The sequence below is a fragment of the Puma concolor genome, chromosome B1 (assembly GCF_028749965.1).
Source record: "Puma concolor isolate L17-30 chromosome B1, mPumCon1.1.hap2, whole genome shotgun sequence".
In the NCBI taxonomy this organism is placed as follows: Eukaryota; Metazoa; Chordata; class Mammalia; order Carnivora; family Felidae; genus Puma; species Puma concolor.
The window spans coordinates 124,049,139-124,061,853 of record NC_141670.1 but is presented as its reverse complement, the minus strand read 5'-3'; the positions used below and the strand labels follow the sequence as shown (position 1 = coordinate 124,061,853).

At 41.4% G+C, this 12,715-nt stretch overlaps 1 protein-coding gene across 2 annotated transcripts in view; it reads left to right on the top strand.

The window, feature by feature from the left end:
* The first annotated feature begins 903 nt into the window (after positions 1-903).
* The window catches only part of METAP1 (methionyl aminopeptidase 1), a 57,514-nt gene continuing 45,702 nt past the window's right edge, over positions 904-12,715 (top strand). The window contains exon 1 of one of the 2 annotated variants that reach the window (XM_086704524.1): positions 904-1,122. In XM_086704524.1, the coding sequence (XP_086560650.1) occupies positions 1,009-1,122 (114 nt within the window). In that variant the 5' untranslated portion in view covers positions 904-1,008. The remainder of the gene's footprint in view (positions 1,123-12,715) is intronic. The other variant, XM_025922334.2, reaches the window with a different exon arrangement.

Below are 12,715 nucleotides of genomic sequence, written 5' to 3'. Positions count from 1 at the left end.
TTAAAAAAAATATGGATTAGATAACACGAAGTTCACAGCGCTTAGCTGATGATCAATAAATATTAGTTCCTCTCCCTTTCCAGTGACAGGAGGTATTTAAGCACAAGTTAGAAAATGGCAGACCTGGGATGTAGTTGAAGAAATTTAGGCAACAAGTTTACATCAGATGACCTCTAAAGCTCCTTTCAACTCCGGTGCTTCAACATTAGAACAATTCTTCCCTACTCACCTTTCAAACAATCAACTGGGATAATACAAAAAAATCATTGTTTTATTGAATATCTAGTAGTTGTGTCACTATTCCTAACATTGTACACTGCGAATGGGGGGGGGGGGGAGTGTGAAAAAAAATCAGGCACGAGGGAGGCCTGATGCAAATCTCAGCCCATCTTCTGACAGCTCTCTGGCTCCTCTTTTTGTGAATGACTGAGTGGCGGTCTTTAGGCCTCAGAGCAGACACTATCGGTGAGAAACAGTACTTTAAAAGAGAGAATTACTTTCCTTTTCCAAGGAGCTGCCGGGTGAACCAACGCAGAGGAGCGCGGCGCTCTTTCCAACCGCCTGTGAGTGTGGGGGACATTCAGTAAGGCACGGCCGGGGCGCTGTCTCCCTAGGTGCAGACAGCGCAAGACGTGAGGGCCTCTCCCTTTGCGCCCTTCGCCGCCGGGCGCCAGGAAGTCGCACTACCCGGGGACAGACGTGGGACCCCGCGGAGCAGGAGGTCTCCGACAGACTCCTTCACAGCCCCCACGTGCACGACTGGCGCCGGGAGGCGGGGGCCACGGGCGGGGGCGGGGCGAAGGCCACGGGGCGGGGCGCCAGTTGCGCGCGCGGGGCGGGGGCGGGGCGCGCAGCGTGGTCTGGGCCGGCCCGGCGCTCCTTCTGCTTCCGCGCCCAGGCCCCGCAGGCCGAGCTCCTCCCCCGGCTCGGCCTCTGTCCCCTCCCCTGCCCTCTCTCCTCCTCCTCCTCCTCTTCCTCAGTGAGGCGCTCCTCCAGCAGCCAGGCAGCATGGCGGCTGTGGAGACGCGGGTGTGCGAGACGGACGGCTGCAGCAGCGAGGCCAAGCTCCAATGTCCCACCTGCATCAAGCTGGGCATCCAAGGCTCGTACTTCTGCTCCCAGGTAGACGCCTGCTCTCCCACGGCGCCGCCGCCGCTGGCGGACTTCCTTCCCTCTGTGCTTGCCCTCGCGGCCGGTCGGGACGCGCTCCTCCTCTTCCACCCCCCGGGCGCGCCTGCCGCGCTTCCTCCTACCCCCAGCCGCAGCGCCGCCGCCCCCTCCCGCCTCCGGAGAGCCTGGGCCCCTTCGACGCGGGCGCGGTCTGCAGCGGCCATGTGGGCTGGGGGCGGAAGCGGACTTGTCCCGGGTAGCTCGGAGGTCCTAAGGCGCCGCGTTTAGGGGCGGGTTCCCGCCGCGCATCTCCTGCCGGTGCTGGGGCTACCAGGTGTGCGGGCTGCCCGAGACAGGTGGGGACGCCCCGGGGAGGGGGCACGCCCCTCTGGCGTGTCTCCACAGCTCCCGGCAGGACTCTGATCGTGGTCACAGGGGGCTGCGGAGCTGGGTAGTCACTCTGGTCCCGGCGGGATTGGAGGTCGGAAGACACCCACTGGGTTTTGAGGACTGGGTTGCCTGGGGGTGGTGGGGGTCGCAGACAGGAGGAATGTTAGCTCCAGCCCCACCTGTGTCCTTGTGTTTTACTACCGCGCTTTGACACTTAAGCAACTTTGGACGTGGGGATAGAGAGGGGTCTGTAATTCATTCTTTTGCTTTGGCACCCAAAATTATTAATTTAGAAAACCGTAAGTTAGCGTTATGAGTCACCGTTCTCATTTACTGAATTTCCCACTAAGGGAAAAAGTCAGTTCCATTAAGGGTTATGCTTTAAGGCCGTGGTGTATTTTAGTAAGTTTTGTGCAGTGGAGCAAACCCAGCACTGAATGGGGTCTTGACAGAAACGTGTGCCGGTGTTTATGTTTACTGAAGAGTACTAGTGTTCCGGTTGCATTGGAACAGAGTATTGGCAGGGTAGCAGTGGTAAGGCTCGTAGTTACAGTCCAGATTTGTTGAAGAGAGACACGTGAAAGTTCAGGTTTAAATTAGTAGCGTCCTGTGGGAAGAAGAGCATGAACAAAGAGTCTGAAGGCCTGGGCAGGGCCCTGTCCTTGCCAATTACAGTGCAGTCTTGAACTAGTCAAGTTACCTAACCTTTCTGAGCTCCCACTGTGCAGAGGGAAAGGTGATACTTTCACTTACATATTTCACAAGGTTGTTCTGGAGCTCAAATTATCCAGTAAATGGAAATGTTGGTAAAACGTGAAGCACTTTTTTTGGTTTTAGAGGCTGTCAGTGCAGTGCAACACTGCCATATAAAAAATATCAATGAATGGAATAGAAACAAATATATAAGAACAGTAAATACAAGAATATGAATATCTTCAATATAAACTATGTAAACCTAAAGATGTATGTAAAATAAATCCTTCAGGTCACAATACTTGTGCATAAGCCATTATGAGAGATCCTAGCTATATTGTATAGGTCATGTTTTTAGATAGGATATGATCCTTGACCTTGTTAATATCATTTGGAAAAAGTTGCACATGAGAAGAGTTGCTCTTTCTAAAAATAGCATTAGGACTACTCAGCATGCTAAACCTGGTATGAGTCCTTTTGTTTCTTAGAAATAATTTTCAAATTCTCATTTGTTGAAGCCTATGTGGGACCTGGATTTAAAACAAAACAAAACAAAAACCCAATAATTTGCTTTTGGAAATTATGTACCATCTTTGTGTGGAATAATGTGGTTTTCATTGCGTTTAAGATTAGGTGGCATTTTGTAATGCCAAATGAGTTAATGTGTACACACACTTACCTGTTGAGATTTTAGAAAGGTACTGTGAAACTGTATTCATCCAGCATAGGTGATGTTCTCTTAGGCACGGTATTATTCAGTAGAAAGAACATTGGCTCATTAGGGTTTGTGGAAAAATGCCAACACAGTTATGAAAACATGAAACTAGGGCTTCTCCTTGCCACTTCTCTGATCATCTTCACTAGGAGTGGTCTGTCTTCTGTCTGCTTCTCTGGTCGCCAGCCTGGCTGTCTGGCCAGCTTGTGTGGAAACAAGCTGAGGGCAAGACTACAAGAGGCCATAACAGAAATAAGCCTTTCTTTTCCAGTTACTTCCTCACATCCCCTTCTTTATTTCCTTTATAATACTTTATACAATCTGTAATTTTCTCATTTATTTTCTTATTTATCTGTTTTTTAATTGGAAGGTGAGTTTCATGAATAAGCTGTCTCGTTCACTGCCCTCTTATTTCTCAACATGATGCTCTGTATGCAGTAGGTGGGCAGTGAGTGTTTGAATCAATCATAAGTGTATCACAGGGCTGCATAGAGAGGCTGCATTTGAATCATGACTTAATCATTTACTAGCCATGTGACTTTGGGCAAATAATATAGCTTCTTTATTTTCTGTTACATCCTTTTAAAATGGGGCCATTAATAGTACAGGGTTCAGTCTTCAGTAAATACTAAGAGTATGTAAAACATTTTGCACATTGGTAAATTTAATCGATGTTAGGTTTTTTTTTAATATGAAATTTATTGTCCAATTGGTTTCCATACAACACTCAGTGCTCATCCCAAAAGGTGCCCTCCTCAATGCCCATCACCCACTTTCCCCTCCCTCCCACCCCCCATCAACCCTCAGTTTATTCTCAGGTTTTTTTTTTTTTTTAATGTTTATTTCTGAGAGACAAACAGAGCATGAGTGGGGGAGGGGCAGAGAGAGAGGGAGACACAGAATCCAAAGCAGGCTCCAGGCTCTGAGCTGTCAGCACAGAGCCTGACGCGGGGCTCGAACTTACAGAGTGTGAGATCATGACCTGAGCCGAAGTCGGTTGCTCAACCAACTGAGCCATCCAGGCACCCCTATTTTCAGTTTTTAAGAGTCTCGTGGTTTGGCTCCCTCCCTAACTTTTTTTTTTTTTCCGATGTTAGGTCTTAGTGTTATACTGTGTTTTATGCTTAAGGTAGAAATATTTTTATCTGAGATGCTTAAATTTTTTTTAAGTTTATTTATTTTTAGTAATCTCTACACCTAATGTGGGGCTCAAACTTACAACCCTGATATCAAGAGTCACGTGCTCCTCTGACTGAGCCTGCCAGGCACTCATAAGATGCTTAATTTTTTTTGTCTTAAAATTTTTTTTAATGTTTATTATTTATTTTTAGATGGAGACAGAGATAAATAGAGAGAGACAGAGCAAGAGCAGAGGAGGGGCAGAGAGAGAGGGAAACACAGAATCTGAAGCAGGCTCCAGAATCCAAGCTGTCAGCACAGAGCCCGATGAACTGTGAGATCATGACCTGAGCTGAAGTTGGATGCTTAAGTGACTGAGCCACCCAGGCACCTCTAAGATGCTTAATTTTAAGAAAAGTTTTGGTCCTTTAAATGAGTAAAATCTGTTTTACTTGAAAATCAAGCTTTTCAGGAATTTCTGATGTTTGATGGTATTTCCTTATAGATGCATGTCCATTTTTATTTAATAGTTTATTTTTTGTTTTAATTTTTTTTATGTTTTATTTTGAGGGGGAGAGAGAGAGCACAAGTGGGGAAGGAACAGAGAGAGGGAGAGGGAGGGAATCCCAAGCAGGCTGCACAGTGTCACCACAGAGCCCGATGCTGGGCTTAAACCCACAACCCTGTGAAATCATGATATGAGCCGAAATCCAGAGTTGGATGCCTAACCAACTGAGCCACTGAGGCGCCCCAGTAGTTTAGTAGTTTCAATAGTAGTATAGGAGTTTACTTCTACTTCCTAGGAGTCTGTAAGAATATTTTGAAGATGGAGGCTGTGCTTTACTTATTTTCATTTTCTCTACCTTGTACACTGTAGGCACTTAGTTTATTAACTGAAAGAAGAGAGGTTGATGGGCCTGAGAAGGAAAGCAAAGAGCATTCTTGCCCTTAGTGAATATCAGCCCAGGGCAGATGCTACCTTGTGTGTAGTTAAAGGATCAAGCTGAGAACACATGAGTGATTTCCAATCATTTATAAGATACAATAACTAAAAGATAGTATAGTGTGAGTGGAGAGAGACTGGGTATATAGTCTGACCTAGGGTTAAATCTTTGCTGCTATGTTCTTGGCTAAGTTCTCTCTTAAATTTGTAGTAGAGGGCTAATGGTGTATCCTCTTCATGGAGCTGAGGGGAAGGTGAATAAGAGAGCGTGCAAAGTGCTTAGCACAGTGTTCAGTGAGTGGTTTTATTATGCATATTGCCTCACATCTAATACCCTTACACTTAGTTATGAGGAAGGTTTAAACATGTTTAGGAAGAAGTATCATTTGTTTATGAAAAATATTTTTTTAATTATGAAAACAATTTTTAAAAAAACGTTTATTTGAGAGAGAAAGAAAGTGTGTGCATAAGTGGGGGAGGAGAGAGAAAGAGAGAGAGAGAGAAAATCTCAAGCAGGCTCTGCAATGCCAGCGTAAAGCCTGACACAGGGCTTGATCTCATGAGCCATGAGATCATGACTTGAGCCGAAATGAAGAGTTGGACATTTAACCGACTGAGACACCCAGGTGCCGTAAAACAATTTTTATTCTCCATAATAGCTATCAAAAAGTAAAATTATAAAATAATGTTATTTACAGTAGCACCCAAAGAAATCAAATAACTAGGGAAAATCTAATAAAAGCAATGAAAGATCTCTACACTAAAAAAAGTATGTACCAGTGCTGAGAGAAATTAAAGAAAAGCTAGAAATGGAGGTATATATAGGTATACCTAATTGTATTGTGCTTGCTTTATTGTGCTTTACAGATACTGTGTTTTTTGTTTAAATTGAACGTTTGTGGCAACCCTGTGTCAAGCAAGTTTCTTGGCCCCATTTAGCTTACTTAGTGTCTCTGTCACATTTTAGTAATTCTCAGAATATTTAGAACCTTATCATCATTATTATTTTATTTAAAATTTTTTAGTTTGAGTATAGTTGACACACAATGTTACATTAGTTTCAGGTGTATAACAGTGATTCAACATCTCTGTACCTTTAGGCTGTGCTTACCACAAATATAGCTACCATCTGTCACTATACGGCACTATTACAATATCACTGACTACGTTTACTGTGCTGTGCCTTTTATTCCCATGCCTTATTCATTCCATGACTGGGAGCCTGTATCTCCCACTCCCCTTCATCCATTTTGCCTACCCCCCACACATGTGCTCCTGTCTGTTTATGAACATTTTGAACAAAGTCTTGCAGTAGGTTCTTTCAAAGAAGCAGTGGCAAAGTCAGGTGATGAACTGGGTCTCCAGGAAGAAAGTTGAGTAGCTGAGCATCTTGTGGGTTGGAGCTGGAAAGGAAGGAAGGAATTGCCCTTCCAACAGTCAGCATCTTTGAAATGCAACCCTGTCCTCTGAAATTCTTTCTCCTTTTGTATCAAAGTTCCTGATAATGCAGCGTATTTCTGGAACTCATCTTCATCATTGATGGAGATATTACTATATTGTATTTTATAGGGATTATCTTTACATTCCTCACATACCACCCCTAGATAACTACTGTAAGTTAGGTGATTGGGTATAACTATCAGAGCTTCTTATGAAGCTCATTGATCTTATAAAGATCATTGTTGGTTTGCAGACTTTGTGGTGGTCAGTAGGGATCTTTTTTTTTTTTTTTTTAAGCTTATTTATTTATTTATTTTGAGAGGGACAGAGAGACAGAGAAGCCCAGGCACGCTCTGCGCTGATAGGACCCACCAGTGTCGGGCTCGAACTCATGAACCATAAGATCATGACTTGAGTCAAAGTCAAGATGCTTAATCGACTGAACCACCCAGATGCCCCAGTGGAGATCTTTTTATTGACATGCTTATATTATAAACAAACATGTTGGCATTTTGGCATGAGTTATACTTATATTCCAGTAGAACTTCTAAAAAGCAAGCCTCTGGAGCACCTGGGTGGCTCAGTCGGTTAAGTGTCTGACTTTGGCTCCTGTCATGATCTCGCAGCTCGTGGGCTCGAGCCCCATGTTGGCCTCTGTGCTGACAGCTCAGAGCCTGGAGCCTGCTTTGGAGTCTGTGTCTCCCTCTCTCTCTGTCCCTCAACTCACACTCTGTCTCTCTCTCAAAAAATAAATAAACTTTTTTTTTTTTTAAGCAGCATTTGGTAGGTAATCAAAAGTGGAACAAGTCTTTAATGAATTTTTTAGAGATTGAAGGGCTGTTGGTAGTAGGTGTGATCTTATATTGTTCATACAGTTTGTGGATAGATGTTTTAGTCGTTTTTTTTCTTTTTTCTTTCTTTTTTTTTGGTGAGTCTTTTTGACATACAAAAAATTATTTGGCATAGAAAATTTTTAGTTTGGTCTTAGTAAAATTGGCAGGGGTGGCGTGACAGACACATAAGCACATAGCTAAGTGCATGCTTAGCTCTAGATGTTAGGAGGGAAAAGCAATGGCATGGTAACTCCTGTATTAATTACTGAGGAATTGTCCTTGGTATTAATAGCAAACCCATTTAGTAAATATAATATAGGCAGGCATACTCTGTAAAGCAACTATTGTGAATCTCTGCATATCAAAGATTTAATGTAATGGAGTATAAATATAATTACTACCCTTTCTGCTTGATCATGAACCTCTCCTGACCTCACAGTTTCAACATGAAGCATTTGCTTATTCATGCTTGGGCAGGTAGTACTCCTAGCTCAACAATTACACCTTTTTCTTTTGATTTCTTTGATTAGTATCAGTCTTGTGTGTGGCTTTGAATAAAGAGCAGTTCAACACACTCTGTAAGCTGTGTCTTGTCTCAACATGTTTGGCAGCTATAGTTAAACCTGGGAGAGGGACCCTGTAATTCTTCCCCCGAGTTATATATTGCAGTATATCTCTTGTAGCACTCGCTATTCGCAATAGCTAAGTTGTGGAAACAACCAGAGTGTCCATGGGTGGGTGAATGGATAAATAAAACGTGGCATTTACACATAGTGGAATACTATACAGCCTTAAAAAATGAGATTCTGCAGTGTGCCATGACATATATTAACTGATACAAGCCAGTTAACAGACACTACATGATTCCAGTTACATGAGGTATCTAAAATAGTCAAATTCATAGAATCAAAGAATATAATGGTAGCTGCCAGGGGCTGGGAGGAGGGAGAAGTGGAAGGTGCTAATCAGGCATTAAGTTTCAGTCACACACACACACACACACACACACACACACACACACCCCCCCCCCCCCCCCCTAGAATAAGCTCTAGAGGTCTGCTGTTCAACATTTTACCTACAACAAGGAAAATTATATTGACACTTAAAAAAAATTCTCTCCTATTTTTGTCTCCAGTAACTTACCTGTTTTACCATAAAATTCAGTAGGGACTTCTTCCTGATACACTAGAGCTGTGCCATGTCTGTTGGAAAGCATTCTTAAAAACGCTGTTAGCTGGGGTCTGCTAGTGTCCCATTTATCTGGGTCATAGCTCAGGCCTCTAGTGGTTAGGGTAAAAAAGATAAATTGTGACTGTAGCAATTTCCTTAATAAAGTAAGAGGAGACAGAGACTTCTCCATATTGTAAACCTGTCTTTAATGATTTTCCCTTGATGAAAGGTACAAAAGGGCAACCTTTTATATCACGTTCCGAAGGCTACTTTGTCTTATCCATCAAGCTATGACGTTAAATCACTCAGTAAAATAGGTAAATGTAAGTGCCATTAGACCTGCCTTGGCTTCCCCCTCCCTCCCTCAAATGGGACGTGACTTTTTGGGTGAAGGGATTTATTTTATTCCTGGTTGTTTTGCTAATTGGTACTACTGATAGGTTTGATTATTTGAATACTGATAACTGCATTGTTCACTACTAAGCAAATGCAGAGAAAAATATAAATGCAGTTATTGTGTGAATAATTTAGTATTGTTTTTGAATTGAGGTTTTATGTACCTTAAAGTCAGGATCTATATATAAGTATTATCTTTTTTTTTCTTTCCTAAATTGTTTTCATTAGATTTTGAGTAGAATTAAAAACTACTGGTAAATCATCCATAGAATCTAAAAAGAAAAAAAAAAGACATGGTAAATGCCTAAGCACTTAAGTTATTAAAAAGAACATTACTAGTAAAACAAGTAAAACCAGAAGACTCCAATGCTTTCCTCACACAAGCGGTACTACATATCCTGAATTTTGTGTTTATCATTCATTTGCTTTCCCATATGTTTGATTCCTTAGATAATGCATTGTTTACTTTTGATGTTTTTGAAAATTTTGTAAATGAAATCACTGCTAGTATTCTTGTGCAACTTGCTTTCTTCGTTTAACATTAAGTTCTTAAGATTCATTCGTGTTGTGTGCAGCTCTAGCTCATTTTCATTCTCTATGGTATTCCAATGAATTCATATATCATAGTTTATTCATTTCTTTGTTAATGGAAATTTGGGTTGTTCTAAGTTTTTGTTATTGTAAACAGTGTTGCTTTAAATAGTCTTGTACCTAGCTCTTGGTGCCTGTGTGCAAGAGTTTCTCCTGGGTATATACCCAGGAGAAAAATTCTTGAGTCATAGGATACGTATGTGTTTAGCTTTATTTTGATGGTGCCAAATTGTTTTTCAATGCGCTTGTACTTCTACTCCCATCATCCAAAACTTTATATTGTTCTATATCCTAGCTAGGACTTGAAATTAACAGACATTTTGATTTTTGTCAATCTGGTCTTTTGTGTTACTTCTGAATAACAACATTCATTGGGTTATTTGTATGTTTGTAAACCTGAAAAAATTTAACTGTCCTCAGGGACTTAATAGTTACTTGTACAAACAGGAAGTACTTTAAAAAAGACAAGTGATTGAATCATTGTGTTGTGCACATGAAAGTAATATTATATGCAAGTATACTTCTCTTAAGAAAAATAACAAGGGGGCGCCTGGGTGGCGCAGTCGGTTAGGCGTCCGACTTCAGCCAGGTCACGATCTCGCGGTCCGTGAGTTTGAGCCCCGCGTCGGGCTCTGGGCTGATGGCTCGGAGCCTGGAGCCTGTTTCCGATTCTGTGTCTCCCTCTCTCTCTGCCCCTCCCCCGTTCATGCTCTGTCTCTCTCTGTCCCAAAAATAAATAAAAAACGTTGAAAAAAAAAATTAAAAAAAAAAAAAGAAAGAAAAATAACAAGGAGGGGCGCCTGGGTGGCTCAGTTGGTTAAGCATCCATCTCTCTGTTTTGGCTCAGGTCATGATCTCATGGTTCATGGGTTCAAGCCCCACATCGAGCTCTGTGCTGACAGCACGGAGCCTGCTTGGGATTCTGTCTCCCTCTTTCTCTGCCCCTCCCCTGCTCACTCTCTGTCACTCTCAAAAATAAATAAATAAACATTAAAAAAAGTTGTTTTTTTTTTTTAAGAAAGAAAAATAACAAGGAGGTGCTAAGTGAAAGTTAGAGACAAATAATTATTTTTTCCTTTATTTTACAATTTTATTAAGTTCCCTAGTTTTTTATTTTGAACAGTTTCAAACCATAGAAAAATTTAAAGATGAATATTATAACTAATTGCAGTATACTCATCACCTAAATTAATGGTGTGCCTTGCTTGCTTTGTGTCTGCTTGTGTGTATATTGCATTTTTGTATGTATTTGTTGAAACATTTGAGAATAAGTCACAGACAACATTTCACCACAGCCATTAAATATTCAGCATGCGTTCTCTAACGACAAGGACGTTTTTCTTTCTTAACTACAGTGCCATGATTACATTTAAGAAAATTGACAAGGATTCCCTAATGTCGTCTAATAGTCAAGCCTGTTCATATTTCTCAGTTATTCGCTAAGCACGTCTTTAATAGTTGTATGTTTTGCTTTTTGTTATTTTTGGGATCAAAATCCTGTCAAAGCTCACAGATAGCATTTGATTGTCCTCTCAGCCTCTTTTAATTTGGAAGAGTTCTCTCATCTTTATTTCATGATGCTGACTTTTATAGAGACTAGTCAGTTGTCTTATAGAGTGTCACACATTCTTGATTTTTTGATTATTTCCTTATAGTGTCTTTAAGTTGTTCTTATTTTCCTTAAGCCAGATATTAGGTCCAGAGGCCTAATTGGAATATGTCAAGATTCCCTTGAAAAGACTCCTGGGTGATGCTGTGTGCCTTGTATTGTATCACATCAGGAGGCACAGAACACCTGGTTGTCCCACCACTAAACTTGATCTCTTTGTTAAAGTGCTACCAGATCACCACTGTAAACACATTTTTCACTTAGCAATGACTGTGTAATCTGTGGGGTGATCCTCTGGCACTATGAGAATATGCTTTTTTTCAACATGCTTTCTCCTAGTGGTTTTAGTATCCATTAATGATGCTTGTCTGATAATTATTCCAATAGGGGTTGCAAATGGTGATTCCCCTCCCCACTGCATTCTGGCATTTAATAGCTGATTTTTTTTTCTTGTAAGGAAGAGTTTATTTTTATCAATTGGCTAATAAATTATGTTCCACCTAAAAACGTACTATAGTGTTTATTTATTTTTGAGAGAGGGAGACAGAGCACGAGTGGAAGAGTGACAGAGAGAGAGAGGGAGACACAGAATCCGAAGCAGGCTCCAGGCTCTGAGCGGTCAGCACAGAGCCTGACGCGGGGCTCGAACCCACGGACTGAGAGATCATGACCTGAGCCAAAGTCGGCCGCCCAACCGACTGAGCCACCCAGGCGCCCCAAAACGTACTATAATATTCCTACTAAAAAGACATGTAACGGTAATGCATCGCTCACTTTAAACGGTCACAAATGTTTGTTGGAGTTTTCACATTTTTCAGTATAGGGACCTTTGAATTTTTTTCCCCTTCATTAAGCATTAAAATAAGTTACAGTCCTTACTCTTTTTGATGTTCAAATTGTCTCAGATTCAGTCAGTGGTACCACTTTCAAAGTGACTTCTGTATCTTTTTGACCTTCCTTCATTAGTCTCTGATTGCTTCCTGGCTTTCTGCTACAAGACAAATCAGATTTACCTTGTAATTTCCCTATCCCAGACATAGAATCAGTCCTGTCTCTAAGGAGCTCTTGTTTTTGGTAGGAATGTCTTTAGAAATCCAGATCTGGGTGCTTTAAGTATGTTTCATGCTCCTGGAGGGTCCTTGTCTCTAGGAAAAGGAGTAGTAAGATCTTCAGGAAATTTTGCTGATGACCATATGAGGGACATAAATCAAACCTCTACAGGGCAGTTTTTCTAAAGGAGTACACTAAATAGGTGAAAAAATGCTATAGGTAAGGACAGGTCCTAGAAGACCTCCTGAAGGAGGTGAGTTAAGAACTGGATTTTGATAAATTACAAAAATAAGTGAAAGTGAAAAAGTGAATCAGAAGGTGTGCATTAGGGTGTAGGAGAGGACATTCTTTCCAGGGGAAGGATGAACTTATGGAAGTAGAGATCCAAGCTGAGAAGGTGTTGTGTCATAGCAAATAGAGTAGCTTTACTGTAGTGAAGAGTAGGAGTAGTTAGTAGGGACAGAGACCTTGCTGTTCCCTTAAGTATATTTTTTGAAAATATAAATATCTCCTTTTGGTTTTCATTGTAAAAAGCAGTACATGATCTTTGCATAAATTTAATAGAAGCATGTAAAGTAAAAAGTCCCATCATGATGATACCTAGAAGAATGTTAACACTCTGGTTAATTATCTTTCCAGACTTTTATATTTGTATT